Source organism: Crocodylus siamensis, chromosome 6 (genome assembly GCF_052110815.1).
Source record: "Crocodylus siamensis isolate JL-2025a chromosome 6, ASM5211081v1, whole genome shotgun sequence".
In the NCBI taxonomy this organism is placed as follows: Eukaryota; Metazoa; Chordata; order Crocodylia; family Crocodylidae; genus Crocodylus; species Crocodylus siamensis.
In genome coordinates this window covers 10,843,011-10,856,931 of record NC_143400.1, presented here as the reverse complement: position 1 = coordinate 10,856,931, position 13,921 = coordinate 10,843,011, and the positions used below count along the sequence as shown (strand labels likewise).

Here is a 13,921-nt window from a genome sequence, read left to right as displayed (position 1 = left end):
TTCCAGGCCCGGTCTAGACAACATTAACCCCTCACCTCCCCAGCTCCAATCAGTGCAGGGAGGACTGCTGGATGCCCTCAGGCCCAGGGCTTAGCAGAGTAGACAAGCCCAGCCTTGGAGTCCTCCCCAGGGTCTGCTGGGCTGGGGGCTAGAAGCAGCCACCTGTCACCCTGCTTCCCTTCCAGGCCAGGAAAGGGTTAACTGGGTGCTGCTGCCTGGCTGGGGCAGGAAGCCCAGTGAGGAGAGGAGAGGACCAGGCCCGAGGGAACAAACCCCAGCTGCACAAGCATCGCTTGGTCCAGACAAGCGCTCGTGGGTCCCGGACACAACCCCGGAAACATCTACTGCTTGAAGCCAGGACAGGCTTCCAGGGAAAGGCAGCAGAGGAGGACCAGAGGAGCAAGACCTTCACTACCTGGGACAGCAGCTTCCCTGAGTGCCTGGAGCCTGCATCCCTGCCTCCCGCCCACTCCCGTGGGCACAGCCGTGCTTTCAGGGCTCCCCCAGTGCATGCTTGGGAGTTTTGGAGCTGCATCTATCACACCCCAGACTTGCTCTGAAGTCAAGCCAAACCAGCCCGGGACCCATTGACCCAGCACAGGCACCTGGCTAGTCTGGGGAACCCTCCCACCCCTGCACACACCTGCCCACACGTGACTTCAGCCCGGGCAGGCAGAGCTTCCCAGGCCCGGCTGGAACAGCCCAGAGGAGAGAGCCAGAGCGGGAGCCAGCAACAGTCCTGTGCCCCTCCCCCCACATCCCCACCCCCACCCATGACCAAGGCCTGCACAATGGAAAGGTAACAAGACAAATGATGCTGGGAACAGCCATTGCAGGCCCAGCCTGTGTCGGGAAGTCCAGCGGGGCCTGCCAGGAAGGGCAGGGACTGCTCCCACCCGACCGAAAGGCCCAGGAGGCCACAGGCCCTGTAGTCTCCAGTGGCTTTGGCCCAGAAGGGGCAGGGACCAGGGAGAACCAAGGAGCCACCCCAGAGATTGGGACCAGGGCAGGCGTGGCTGATGAGGCAGGCACTGGGGAGCGTGGCACATGCAGGAGCAGAGGCCCTGGTATCCGTCTGTCCCAGCCCACACGAAGGCTGCAGCCCCCTGCACCCCGCCCGGCTGTGGCATTGCCGACCCAAGTGGACTGGAAGGAGTGCCTGGCATTTCTGTCAGCTGAGGGTTGCGGGCAGCATTGGACCTGCGCCAGGCCCTTCCCCAGAGTGCAAATTCTTCTCATGGCCGGAGTCGGCAGCTGTCAGCCCCAGCATGGCCACCCCCTCCACCACGCCAGGCCCTTGGCCAGCTCCGGTTTCCTGACACAATGGGGGCCACGGCTGCACCAGGTATTTATAGGTGCTGGAGCGCCAAACAGCAGCCGGGGCTTGGCTGTGACTGGCCCAGGGGCCTGGAGAGCAGCCACGATCCCACACTGGGAAGAAAGACAGAGCCCTGGAGCTAATGACATGACTGCCCATGCTGCCTTCTGCCCTCCCAGACAGCAGCTCAGGGCAACACGCCTTGGACTGGGGCCTTGGGCACAACAGCAAAGGCCTCTGCCCCAGAGCTGCGGGAAGAGCTCTAGGTACTGGTAGCAGTCAGGGGCTTTGGCCTAGACAGATGCTCCTGGTGGCATTTCACACCACATGACAGCCTGCCCTAGGGCACACAGGGCTGCTAATGAAGCCGAGGAAGATGGCACAGCTGGGCATGCTCCCACCCCAGCTTCTGCTGGCTCCTGCAGCTGGCCCCGGCTCCCAGCCCTACAGACCACCACTGACCACAGGCTGCTGGGCTCTTCTGGGAGGAGACAAGTGAGAGGCACCAGTTCAGGGAAGTGTATGGAGCCCTGAGGCCCCAGGGGCCACCGGTCTGTCCCCTCTTAGGGCAGGGGTTTCCCTAGTCCAGCCCAACCCAGCTCACCTGGAGCAACCCTTGGGGCCCCAGGAGCAGCCTCCTGGGAAGAGCAAAGGGCAGGTGCTCTCTGTTCCCAGGCCTGGTGCCTCGCCACCCCCCCACATCAGATAAGGGCAGGAAGCTAAGAGCAGCCCCAGCCCACATGCTCTCGCTGCCGCTGCCCGCAGGCTCCACTGGCTCCATTACCCTGCAAAATGCCACGACTGCAGTCAGAGCCTCCCTGGTGGGAGCCGCCATCCCCACCCGCAACCAGGCCTGGGCCCTCCACCCCTGCCTCCACCCTGCTGTGGCCTGCAGCCCCACCAGCACGGTTGCCTATTCATTCCCCCCTCCGGATAGGTATAAATAACATGACAGATGTCTATACAAAGAGTTATTCATATCCCTGCCAGCGCAGCACAGCGCACAGCCAGCCGCGGGCAGTGGGAGCTGGGCTGAGAAATGTGGGGGCTGGGGCGAGGTCATGGGGCAGGCCAGGGCCCAGGTTGGAGGAGCCCCGAGAAGCACTTCGGGGCTCCATGGGCAGATGACACCGATTTGGCTTGGGGCCGAGCTGGGAGCAGCAAGGAGGTGGCGGAGCAGACCGGGGGTTGGGGGGCTGCAGCAGGTGGGACTGGCCCCTGTGGGGCTGGGCAGAGACCTGAGGCCCGCAGTGCATCTGGATGGACCCCAAGGCCTCAAGGGTCCCAGAAGGGCTGAGCAGCTGCTCGGGCAGCGCCAGCTTCCTGCCAGGCACCAGAGCGGTGCAAGCTCCCGCAGCAGGTCCCGCGCTCTGCCCCGCACGTCCTGCCTCGACCGCACCGGGCAGTGCGGAGCAGGGCACCTTGCACCCCATTCCCCGGGGCCGGGGCTCCCGCTCCGCGGGCAGCGCTGGAGAGGGGGGGCAGCGGGGCCGCACCGGCACGGCACGGCACAGCCCAGCCCCGCGCCGGGAGGCGGAGGAGGCTGCGGGGGACCGCGCGACTCCAGCCACGGCCGGTGCGGGGCTGCCAAGCCGCGTGCGAGCAGGCATCGTGGCGGGACACGCGGGCGCCCAGGCTTGCCTTCCACTCCGAGACGAGCAGACCCGCCCCGACCGGCACCCTCGGGGCCCGGGCCCGGGCACAGCTCCGCGGGCGCGTCGCTGCCTCCACCGCTCCGCTCCCGCGGCCCGGGGCAGAGCCCGTTTCTCCGGGCAGCCCCCGCACAGGGCAGGGCTCCCGCGCCCGCACCCACGGGGCTGCAGAGGCGGAGCGGAGCCCGCGGCGTCCCACCCGCCCGCTGCGGCCGCGGCCCGACGGGGCCCCCGGGCCGGCGGGAGCACGTCCGGGCGGCCCGGCCCTACCTTGGAGTACAAGCCCCAGGAGAGCTCCGTCTCGATCACCATGACGACGATGCCAAACATGCCGAAGATGAGCGCGTAGTCGCTGAGGCGCTTGCGCTTCTCGAAGAGGGCCCGGCGGTGGCCGAGCTTGTAGCCGATGTTCTGGGCCTTGCGCTTGGGCGCCTTGGGGAAGGGGCCGGCGGGCGCGTGCTGGTGGTTGTGCGGGTGCGCGGGCGCGGGCGGGTGCGGGGCCGCGTGCGGGTGCGGGGCGTGCAGCAGCGCGGCGGGGGCATGGTTGTCCTCGCGGGAGATGACGATCTCGGGGGGGCCCGCGCCGAAGAGCTGCAGGGGCTGGCTCTCGGGCTCGGCCTCGATGAGGTTCCGCCGGGAGGCGCTGAGCCGGCTCAGGGGCTTCATCACGCCCCCGCTGTACTTGCACGAGCTCATGGCTATCTCCGTGAAGGGGTTGCTGTCCCGCCGGTGCACCAGCGGGCTGGCCTGCCTGTGCCGGCCGCCGCCCGCGCCGGCCCCACTTGTAGCCGTGGAGCTTGGCGAGTGTCCAGCCAAGTGGTCGCTCAGATTGAGCTGGCTGCCCTGGCGGGAGGAAGGGTGGAGGCCCGGGGGGTTGGAGGAAGGAGGAGCCCTGAAGGCGCCGCCGGGCGAGGAGTGCAACAGGCTGCGGTGCAGGGGCTGGCTGTGCGGCGGGGGCGCGGCGCGGGGCGGTGGCTGCTCATCGCCGGAGGACGGGCACGGGCCCCTGGGCTCTTCCTCCAGGTCCCCCACGCCCGAGTCGTGGAAGTGCCCCGACGTGTCCATCCGGGCGGCGGCGGCGGCCCGGCCGCGGGCCGCCCTCAGCACCCCCGCCGCGCCGGCCCGGTGCCGGTCCTGGTGCCGGCAGCCCGCGCCCCGGCCGCGCACATCCAGGCTCGGCGCGGAGCCGCCTGCGCTCCCCGAGCTCCGGGCGGCTGGAGGGCGGCGGCGGCGGCGGCAGCGGGCGGCGGGCGGAGCCCCCCGGGGCCGGGGCGGCGGGAGCGCGCGGGGGCCGGGCCGGGCCGGGCGGCGGCGGCTCGGGCATGAGTGTCGAGGCTGCACCGGGCTCCGCGCGCGCCCGCCGCCTTGTGCCGCCCCGCGCCCGCCCCCTCTGGCCGCGCCGCCCATTGGCTGCCCCCGGGCTGACGTCACCCCCGAGCCCCCCCCACCCCAGCTGCGCCTGCGCCCGGCCGCGGGGCACCACGGGACTTGTAGTCCGCCCCGCCCTGCCCCGCCCCGCCCGGCAGGTGCAGCGATGCCGGGGGCGCGGGGTCTTGACCCGGAGCCGCTGTCCAGGGTCCTGCCCCCTCCTCCCCGACCGGACCCCGCGGGCCGAGACGGGGCGGGACGGACCAAGCGGACCCCCACGGGACCCGCGGGGCATGTGCTGTCGGGGCCCGAGTCCCGGTCAGCCGGGCTGAGCTGCGGGGGTGCCGGCTCCCGGCGAGTCCCGAGCGCACGGAGCCGCCCCGCTCTAAGCGCGGCGCCGCCGGCAGGAGCCGGGAGCGAGGCCCTGGCTTCTCCGCCCCCCGCGCCCCTGGCGAGCCGGCAGCCGCCCCCCGCCGCCGTGCCCCGGGCGCAGGGATCCCCCGCCTCGGCAGCAGCGCTAGGCCCGGGGCAGGGGCCGCTCCGTAGGGCGGCGGCGGGGACGTGCGTGATGCCGTGAGCCCCGCCCCGCCAAGGTGAGAACCGGGGGTTGCCATGGACACTGCATCCGGCTGCGGCGCCGGCGGCCCCAGATGGAGCTGCGGGAGCCGGAGCGGCTCGGCGCGAGGGCGGCAGAAGCCCCCCCCCACCTGCCCGCGGCCGCGCCCCGCAGCAGGACTCCTGGGTTCCGTTGCCCGCGGGGGCCGGGCCCCGTGGGCTGGAGCCGGGGACAGGAGCCCGGACGCCCGCGGTCTCCCCGCTCCGGCGGGTTCCTGCTCCCCAGGCGGCTGCTTCCCGCTGCCGCCCGCGATCTCCGCATCTCGGCCCCGCGGGGCTGCAGGTCAGCGGCCGGCGGCGCCCGGGGGTCCCTGCCCGCTGCAGTCGCGTCCCGCCCTGTGCGCGCCGGAGCCCGCCGGGGAAGGAGCAGCAAGTGGAGCCGCCCCGGCGCGGGGACGACTGGACGTCTCCGCTAATCTCCCACGCCGCCGGGCCGGGCCGGAGTCGGGAGCTACCGGGGCCTTCGAGGCCGCGCCCTCCGGTGCGGGGCGGAGACGCAGGGTCGGGCCCTGCCGCCCCTGACCGGGGCAGGGGCCCCACCTCCCGCACCCAGCGGCCCGAGGGACGCAGCAGGGCCCGAGCCTGTTCCTGGCCCAGGGCTGCTGGGGGCGGTTCCGAGCCCAGCGCCCCCCGCACCTACACGTGTCACCTTGAGCAGCCCCGCGGGGACGTCCTCTGCCCCCCCTTCCCCTCCTCCCGCAGCCGCGCTCCAGCTGCGCCAGCTTTTAGCGCAGGAGCAGCTAATCCGGGGGGAATTGGCGGCAGCAGGAGCCCAGCTGTCATCCCGCCTCCTCCCCCCCCCGGTCGGATCCCCCCGCCCCAGCTGGCCCAGCCTCAGCCCGGAGTCCCGCGTCTCCACGCTGCTGCAGCCGCGACAGGCGGCCTCCACGCGGACCTGCCGCAGGGCTCCAGGCGGCCCTCGGGCTTCTCCTTTCCCTGCAGCCCCCAGCCCAGCCCCGTGCTGCTCCTCCACGCCCGCCGGGAGGCCCGGTGGCACCGACGAGCCCCGCCGACCCAGCACCAGCTTCCTCTGCCTGTGAGCTCAGCTTAGCTGCCACCCGGAGGTGTCAGGGCCCCGATCCTGCCGGCCCTCCTTCCAGCCGCAGCGGCGGGGCCAGCCCCCCGCCCCCGGGCCGCGACCACCCCCGAACAGAAGAGGCGCGGCCCTTCGCATCCGTCACCTTTATTGCAGCGACACCAGCTCCAGCGGCGCAGCCCGGCCCGCCACCAGCTCCGGCGGGGGCGCCCTGCCCCCTGGTGGCAGACAAGGGAGCGACACCCGCCCCAGTGCCCCGGGGACTCATCTGGGAGCTGCCGCCCCCGCCGGCCACGGCGCTCCGGGGCCTGCTCCACCGGCGCTTGACCTCCGCCCCCCGCCCGGGGCGGGGCAGAGCCCTGCAGGGACCAGCTCCCTCCAGGATACCCGTCATGGGCCAGAGCCCCGCAGCCCTGCTCTCCGGCCAGCCTCGGGCTTCCTGGGCCTGCCTCAGCGGCTCCGGCTTCACGGCAGGGCCCCGGCGCCGCTAGAGCTGGTCCTGGACGGCCCGCAGCACGGCCCGCAACTGGCGCTCCAGGGCTGTGGCGTCGCCGTCGTTGTGCAGGGTCCAGTCAAAGGCCAGGCCCTGGTCCAGGCCGCACTCGGACTCTGTGTCGTCCACCCCTGGCGAGAAGGGGCCGAAGTGAGGCCGCTGCCGCTGCCGCAGGGCTGGGCAGGCCCGCCCCGTCCCGGGGGGCAGAGCCAGGCCGGGGAGCTGCAGCCCCCCGAGCAGCTCCGCCGCCCCTGCCCCGGGGCAGCACAGGGTCAGAAACGTCCCAGCGCCGGGGCCCTCAGCACCGCTCACCCGCCACGAAGGCCCAGCCCCTGCTCGTCCTCGTCGCCTCCGACGCCTGCACCCGCACGGTGCGGACGGCCGGGCCGTAGGCCGCCCGGAACCAGGCCACGTCCGACGGGCGCCGCGTGTCGCTCACCACCTGCGGGCACGGGCGGGGCAGGGCGCGGGTCAGGAGCGGGGCCGGGCACACCCCCGGCCCGGCCCGGCCCAGCCCGCACTCACCCACACGGGCTGCGCGGCCCCTCGCACCGCGGCCCGGCAGAAGAAGCCGGGGTCGGCCCGGCGCCGCTCCTCGCCCCAGCGGATCATATCCTGCCGGTACCGCTCCTTGTAGTCGCCGGCGCTCAGGAGCTGCGGGAAGTCCAGGCCGTGTTCCTGCGGGGTGCGGAGGGGGTGTGAGCGCGGCCCGGGGCTCGGGCGGGGCGGGGCGGGGCGGCGCGGGCGCCTACCTGGGCATACTGCTCTTTGAGGGGCGCCGAGAGCCGCAGCACGGCGCAGACGTCGGGCCCCAACCTGCCGCGAGACGGGGCGGGCTGCAACGGCGGGGCAGGTGGGACCCCCGGCCCGGTGCCACCCCCTCCCTCTCCCCCGGTCCTGCCCCGTCGCCCCCGGACACCCCCCGCCCCGGGCTCGGAGCCGGCCTGACACCTGTCCTACTGCCGGTCGCAGCGCGGCCCGCCGGCAGGTACCGGTCTGCATCCCCCCAGGCCGGGTCGGTACCGGCTCCACAGTCCCCTACCCATGGCCACGCCCAGCTCGCCCCGGGACCGGCTCTACCCCCCGTGGCCACGCCCACTCTCCGGCCGGTACCGACTGTAGATCCCACCCAGGCCGATACTGGCTCCGCCCACCTGTCCCAGAGCGGTGCGGGCTGTGGATCCCCCCAGGCCGGGCCGGTACCGGCTCCACTCCCCTGTGCCCACGCCCGCCCGGCCGGTACCGGCTCCGCAGCTGCTCCGCCACGAAGTCCTTGCCCGACTTCCTTTTGCCGCTCAGCAGCAGCACGAGCCGCGGAGCCCCGGCCATGGCGCTGCAGCCCGCGCCGGATCGGGCCCGTCGTCCCCGCCCGGGAAGGCCCATCTCCTGCGGGGGGGCCACCGGCTGCAGTCGCGGCAGCTCGGGCCGGCGCTTCCCGTCCCATCCCCCCCCCGACGTGGTACGGCCCGCGTAGCTCCGCCCCCGCCTCACACGGCCGCCACCGCTGCCCGGGCGGGGAATGGCACAATCGGGGGGCGGGGCCGACCGAGGGAGAAGCCTCTTCGTGGGCGGGACTTTGAGACCAGGCCCCACCCGCGGGCTCCCCGGCGCCCCCTGCCGGCTCCAGCGCGGCTCTGCAGGGTGCAGCGCCGAGCACCTGCCGCCGGGATCCGGGGAGCCCGGGGACTCCCGCTCCCGGGGGTTGCGCTGGGCACTGCCCTGCCTGGCGGCAGAGGACGGAGGGGGCAGGCCCGGGGCGCAGGAGGCAGCCGAAGCCCCGCACCGAGCGGCGACCCCCCGCACGGAACCAGGCGGCGCGGAGCTCCCGGCCGGAGTTTATTCGGTGCCATCCAAGTGCAAGTCACGCGCGGGTGTTAGTGCAGGTTAGTGCGGTGGCCCCGGCCGCAGGGTCCTGGGAGAGGCCGCGCTCAGCCTAGTGGCACGGGGAGAAAGGCAGAGCTGGGCACGGGGGTACAGGAGGGCACCCGGGCAGCTGCTGCTGCTTGGGCCAAACAGCCAGGTCCTGACCCCCCTCCCCAGGCTCCTGCAGGCCTGGGCACGGCCCCAGGTGTTCGTGTGGTGAAGCTGGCGGTGCTGGCCTCTCCCAGGGTGAGTCGTGTCCCCCAGCCCAGGCCCAGGGCCTTGGAACAGATGCCCCAGTCATTCCATTTCCTGCTACCGACAATGGCACGGGGGCGGGGTGGGGGCAGGCACTACCCCTGGGCCCTTGAGCTGCCCTCCTGCCCATGGCTGCTGGTGTGGTCAGGTGGGGGGCGGTGAGCATGGCTTTCCTTCTCATGGCGCTTGGGGCTGCTCCGATCTCCCTCCCTGGCAGAGCTGCAAGAACAGCAGAGACAGGGGAAAGTGTGCGCGGGGGGGAAACAGCGGGGGCACCGCTAGGCCCAGCCCTGGGCACCTCAGCACCGCCGCAGGCAATGCCACCCAGGTGCCCATGCTCTGCCCCAGCTGGGCCCCTTGCCACGCTGGCTTCTGTTCAGTAAGCCCCTGCACAGTTCTGGTCCTAGGCTCACCTCGGCCCCAGCCCATAGTGCTGCAGCACAAACTCCTCAAAGTCATCGGCCGCCTCGTCGTTGCCCTGCTCCTGCCACGCCAGCACCTCGAGCAGGTCCTCTACATCATCTGCAAAGTCGCTGAAGCGCAGGCGGTCGTGGGCGAAGGTGCCATCTGGGCCAAAGACGTCGTCCAGCAGTGCTGCCAGGCGCCCATAGTGTGGCCCCCAGCCTCGCTGCACCATGAACCCCTCCAGCAGTTGTAGGAACCCTGCCTTCTGCACGGGTGCCAGCCCCTCCTGCCGGGCGCAAGCTGCTGCACTGGAGCAGCCCTGGGGCGCCTGGTACTGGCTCAGGGGGGGTAGCTCCCAGGCACGGGGCACATGGTGCCCATGTGGGGGAACCTTCCTGCTACCCACCCGCCGTGCTGGGCTGTCCCAGTCCCTGCCTGGCTTGGGCTCATGGCGGGGCTTGTGGTGCTTGGGTCTGCCTGGCTCTTTCGCCTCCCTGCCCACTTTCTCCCCGGGCCGGCCAGGCCGTGGTTCTCCCCTCGCCTTGTGCCGCGGACGCTCCTTCCGTTCAGCCTTGAATGGCTTTTTGCTGCGCTGGGGCAAGGGCTCGGAAGCCTCCTCTGCACCCCGGCCCTGGTCCCAGCTCTCTGCCTGCTGCAGCTCCTGTGCCAGCCACTGTTCCAGGGTGCCCAGCTCTGCCTGCAGCTGCTCCAGCCGCCCTGAGGCCTGGGCCCGTTGCAGGGCACCCACCAGGTCCTGCTGCACTGAGGCCAGTAGCTCGTGCTGCCTTTTCAGCTCCTGGCGCAGCCGCTCCTTGTGGGGCGCTGAAGCCGGGGCTGGGGCCTGGGGTTGCTCCATGGCTGGTTCCTGCTGCCCACCCTGGGCCACAGCCTCCTGCTCCAGCTGCCTCTGGAGCTGCAGCAGCTCGGCCTGTGCGGCACGGCGTACAGCTTCCTCCTGCTGCAGTGATGCCCGGAGCTGCGCCATCTCTGCCAGCCCGGGAGTGGGGGACCCAGCCACCACCTTCTCAGTCTCGCTCTTTTCCAGCAGGGCCTGGAGCTCGTCCTTCTGTGCCTGTGGGTGTGGGAGCCAGGTGAGAATCAAGGGACAGGGAGTTGTCCCCTCCAGCCCAGGGCCCTGTCTCACCTGCAGCACTGCCTGCATGGCTCGGATATCCTGGTTCTCCTTGGCCAGCTTGTCCAGCAGCAGGCTCATGGCCTGCAGGCTCTGTGGGTCCCCGGCTGAGGATGGCGATAACGATGGCTGCTCCAACTGCTCCTGTGGTGATGGGAGGAAGCCACAGCCTGTGACCACAGTGGCAACCAGGATACTGGGGTCCCTGGCCTAGCCCTCCCCTGCACACCCAGGCCCAGCGCCACTCTGTGCCTCAGTCGCCCCAGCATGATAGGTCCAAGCCCTGCAGCAGCATAGGGCACAGTCTCTGGTCTGCCAGGCTGGGAAAGGCTCCTGAGCCCAAGGCTGAGGACTCAGAGCCCCCACTACCTAGCCATGGGGACAGAGCTGGTCTCAGGTTCAGGGACACTGACACACTTACCTTTATACTGATGACTGGCAGTGGGGGTGACCATGGCTGCTCCCCCTCTGGGGCATCCCCAGCCCCTGTACTCTCTGAAAGGCCTGGCAGAAGGAACAAGTGGGGTTAATGCCCAGGTGCATGTCCATGCCACCCCCCCCCCCCGGCAGGCACAAGGGTGCTAATCACCCTCTTTTTGAATAGGGCAGCAGAGAAGCCCCTGTCCAGTACTCACTGTCTCCCAGGTCGTAGACGCCACCTAGGGAAAAGAAAGCAGAGGATGAAGGGGAAGTGGACCCCTGTGCCCACCCTGGCTGCCCCTGCTGCACCTCTTGCTCACCTGAGAAGACCAGCAGCCCCACAGCCAGGAGTGCCAGTGCACCCAGCAGGTAAGTAGTTGTGCCCAAGCCCCCCTCGGCACCTTCAGCCTCTAGCACTCTGTGTGGCGCAGGCCTCTCAGGAGCAGGGGGCACATCCCGCCCCTTTCGCCGCCGCAGCCCCTCCACATCCTGGTCCTCATTGCTGCTGGAGCTGCTGCCCTCCTCCGCCAGTGCCCCTGGGCAGATATGGGGACCCTGCTCAGAGCAGCCCCTGGAGCAGGACCCCCAGAAGTGCCCCCAAGGACAGGGCCACAGATGGCCACAGGGTTCCCCCTCCTCACCTAGCAGGGACCAGGTGCCCCCAGAGTCCATGCAGAGGGTGGGGTGCAGTGTTCAACATGCCCCATGGCTCCCCAGCCAGGTTCAGCTGGTGCCAAGTCGGTGTGGGGCTTGGCAGGGTGGGGAGGGGAGGCTAAGTTGCTGGCGAGGCTGGACCCACCTGCTCTGCCTGTGGGTGAGGAGCCCAGGACTCCAGCACCAGAGTCCAGTCCGGCGTCCTGGGAGTCTGGCTCCTCAGGCTTGTGGATGTCCAGCAGCTCATCAGGGTGGGCTGCTGCATCAGAGCCACCCTTGGGGCTAAGTGTCAAGTGCTCCTCAGAGTCCTGGGAACAAGCAGTGCCAGGACTTGTGCTTGAGCATCTCCAGGATGCAGCAGGGCCCCATCCCCGTGCCACCGCAAGCTCTGCATCACCTCCCATCTGATCCCTGGGCATCCCCAAACCTTTACCTTGAATTCAGCCTCCTCCCGGCCAGCAGCCGAACTTAGCAGGGAGGCCTCATCCTTCTTGCCCCTGTGGGCAGATGCTATGGAGAGACAAGAGCATCAAGTCTCAGCTGGAATGGGGGAGGGTTCTGCTGGGCCAGGGACTTGGGCTGCTGGTGCAGCAACTCGAAGCCTGTGAGAGCCCCCTCCCCTGCCCTGCAGCCTGAAGGGGACGGAGCGGGGAGCACTGGGGTCAGGGTGCTGGACAGTGGGGGGAGCTGGGCTGGTCTTGGAACCTTCACGTGCCTGGGAGTGTGTCCTGGGCTTCATCCTCCACCTCAAGGGTGTCTCCCACCAGCTCCTCTGCTGCAGCCTGGGGCAGCTCCCCCTCCTCTGTGCCCACAGTTTCCACAGGCAAACCCTGGGAAAAGGGGGGGATAGGTCATGCAAGTGTTATCTCTGCACACACCTGTTGCTGCCCCTAGCCTGGGCAGCACCCTGCTGGCAGAGCCCTGGGCAGCAAGTGTGGGTGCCAGGACCCAGCCCCGCCACACACATTGCCCCCCACCTCAGAGCCAGCAATCACCCAGCTGTTGTCTGAGTCCCGCACGTCAGCATTCTTGGCCATTGCTGCTCCTGCCCGGCTGGGCTGGATCCCACCTGCAGGGAACGTGGAGCATCAGAGCAATCCCAGCCCTCCTGGCCCTGCAGCACTGCAAGGGGGTGTGGAGATGCCCAGATGCGTGCACCAAGGGCTCCAGGCCCCAGAACTGCCTTGCCGGGGCTAATTTGACTTGCAAAGAGAATTTGCAAATGGAGACAAAGGGCCCTTCACCCAGGCACAGTGGAGCAGAGTCCCAGCCACTGCCCCCATCATGCCCCAGAGCTGTGAATAGGACCCTGCCAGCCAGGGGTGTGGCAGAGGCCCCAGGTTGGGAATCGGCTGCCCCTGGAGGGGCCCAGTAGCCTGGTTCCCAAGAGATGTGGAGCCTGGAACGCGGGGCAGCGGGTGCCCGGGCTGGCAGCTGCCCCAGATTGCGCACATTCCCTGCACAACTGCGGTGGCAGCCCCAGCCCCTGCACCTGGACCTGCCTGTAACTCGCGGGGCAGGTTCTGTGTTTCCCTGCTCCTCGGGGCTGGCTGCAGCCCGGCTTCCCCTGCCCCACCTGCCGGCTGGGACAGGAACCCCGATTCAACCCGGCTCCCTCCCAGACCAGAGCTGCAGGCTTCCTGCAGTGATGTCACAGAACCCACATCCTGACATCACACGGGTTACCACAGCAACCAGATGAGGTCAGATAAGAGAGAGGGGGAAGGGGCTGGGGTAGGAGCATGGCCCAGGGGTTGCACCAGGCGTCCCGGCCCCCTCTGCCCGGGCCAGGCTCTCACCCTGCCCGAGTTTCTCCCCGCCGCCGTGCCTCAGTTTGCCCCTAGAGCCCCCCCCGGGCGGGAAGCTGCCGGCGGCGGCGACAGGCTGCAAATGCCAAGGACGCGGGCCGTCCCCCCGCAGCTGCCGCCGGGACAGTGACGCCCGCGGGTATTTTTAGCGGCGTTTAATGCCCCGCAGCAGGTGGCCGAGCCGCTCCCCCCAGGAAGGAAGCGGCGGAAGCGCTGCTCCGGGGGGGCCCTGGCGACGCGCCGGCAGAGCCCCAGCGCTGCCATAATAGGAGAGAGCGACTGCAGCGGGTTCCCGCCTGCGACGACCGGCCCCGGCCCGCCCGGCAGCACTCCCGGGACCATCCGCTTGCTCCCCCCTCGGGGCGGGACCGGAGCCCCCGGGGAGACCCACGGGCCGGCAGGGAAGGACGCCCCGCGACTCCGTCCCTACCCGAGACTCACCTGACGGGCGCGCCCGGGGGCCCTGGATCCCAGCGGCGGGGGGACTAGTCCCGGCGGCGGGGGGGGTCTGGGGTCCCGGAACCTCCGGGCAACTTTGTAGCAAACTTTGCTACGAGTCGTTACATTCTCACCCGAAAGGGGCGGGGCACGTGATCGGAGCAGCCAGTCAGCGGGCGCCTGGGGAAAGCAGGGCCAATAGGAGCCGTCCCTGCCGCCCCCCGGGGAGCACATGGGGGGGGCAGGGTGCCCGGGTGCAGCTGCCGGGGGCGTCGCCCTCCCCGCGCCCACGGGTCTCGGCTGCCCAGTGTCTCGTGTCCCGCGGCGGGAGGGGCCCGGCCCGGTGTCCCCTGGCGGCCGCGGGGGAAGCGGCGCGGAAGCCAAGTGGCAGCGGCCCTGGCGGCCGCGCCAGCACCGGGATCGCTGCCCGGCCGGCCCGGCCCGCCACCCCCCTCCGTGGGAGC

General features: G+C 70.8%; 3 protein-coding genes across 5 annotated transcripts in view; all 3 read right to left on the bottom strand.

The window, feature by feature from the left end:
- KCNN3 (potassium calcium-activated channel subfamily N member 3) overlaps nucleotides 1–4,328 on the bottom strand; it is a 30,738-nt gene extending 26,410 nt beyond the window's left edge. The window contains exon 1 of the mRNA XM_090051906.1: nucleotides 3,241–4,328. Coding sequence (XP_089908032.1) covers nucleotides 3,241–4,035 — 795 coding nt within the window. The 5' untranslated portion in view covers nucleotides 4,036–4,328. The remainder of the gene's footprint in view (nucleotides 1–3,240) is intronic.
- A 1,796-nt stretch (nucleotides 4,329–6,124) lies between these two features.
- On the bottom strand, nucleotides 6,125–8,171 carry PMVK (phosphomevalonate kinase). 2 transcript variants are annotated; one of them, XM_090051923.1, is made up of 5 exons: nucleotides 7,726–8,171; nucleotides 7,235–7,298; nucleotides 7,008–7,160; nucleotides 6,795–6,924; nucleotides 6,125–6,613 (listed from the first exon to the last, which is right to left on the bottom strand). In XM_090051923.1, the coding sequence occupies exons 1-5, from the start codon at nucleotides 7,863–7,865 to the stop codon at nucleotides 6,477–6,479; spliced, it is 624 nt and encodes a 207-aa protein (XP_089908049.1). In that variant the 5' UTR covers nucleotides 7,866–8,171; the 3' UTR covers nucleotides 6,125–6,476. The 2 variants fall into 2 exon arrangements, with proteins under 2 accessions (XP_089908049.1, XP_089908050.1); XM_090051924.1 differs by lacking the exon at nucleotides 7,235–7,298.
- Nucleotides 8,172–8,301: 130 nt separating this feature from the next.
- PBXIP1 (PBX homeobox interacting protein 1) lies at nucleotides 8,302–13,843 on the bottom strand. Of its 2 annotated transcripts, none has more exons than XM_090051904.1 (11): nucleotides 13,461–13,843; nucleotides 12,189–12,280; nucleotides 11,927–12,041; nucleotides 11,645–11,721; nucleotides 11,357–11,519; nucleotides 10,878–11,093; nucleotides 10,773–10,796; nucleotides 10,559–10,641; nucleotides 10,150–10,281; nucleotides 9,014–10,077; nucleotides 8,302–8,819 (listed from the first exon to the last, which is right to left on the bottom strand). In XM_090051904.1, the coding sequence occupies exons 2-11, from the start codon at nucleotides 12,246–12,248 to the stop codon at nucleotides 8,696–8,698; spliced, it is 2,058 nt and encodes a 685-aa protein (XP_089908030.1). In that variant the 5' UTR covers nucleotides 12,249–12,280; nucleotides 13,461–13,843; the 3' UTR covers nucleotides 8,302–8,695. The 2 variants fall into 2 exon arrangements, with proteins under 2 accessions (XP_089908030.1, XP_089908031.1); XM_090051905.1 differs by having other exon boundaries at nucleotides 12,207–12,280.
- Nucleotides 13,844–13,921: the final 78 nt, after the last annotated feature.

Excerpts from the sequence above, each read along its gene's own strand:
- PMVK (XM_090051923.1), bottom strand. The coding sequence starts at position 7,865 with ATGGGCCTTCCCGGGCGGGGACGACGGGCCCGATCCGGCGCGGGCTGC. Across the intron at positions 7,161-7,234 it reads TCAAAGAGCAGTATGCCCAG|GAACACGGCCTGGACTTCCC; the intron begins GTAGGCGCCCGC and ends CGCACCCCGCAG. Across the intron at positions 6,614-6,794 it reads GGGCTGGGCCTTCGTGGCGG|GGGTGGACGACACAGAGTCC; the intron begins GTGAGCGGTGCT and ends CCTTCTCGCCAG.
- PBXIP1 (XM_090051904.1), bottom strand. The coding sequence starts at position 12,248 with ATGGCCAAGAATGCTGACGTGCGGGACTCAGACAACAGCTGGGTGATT. Across the intron at positions 12,042-12,188 it reads GGGTGATTGCTGGCTCTGAG|GGTTTGCCTGTGGAAACTGT; the intron begins GTGGGGGGCAAT and ends CCCTTTTCCCAG. Across the intron at positions 8,820-9,013 it reads CACTATGGGCTGGGGCCGAG|CTCTGCCAGGGAGGGAGATC; the intron begins GTGAGCCTAGGA and ends CTGTTCTTGCAG.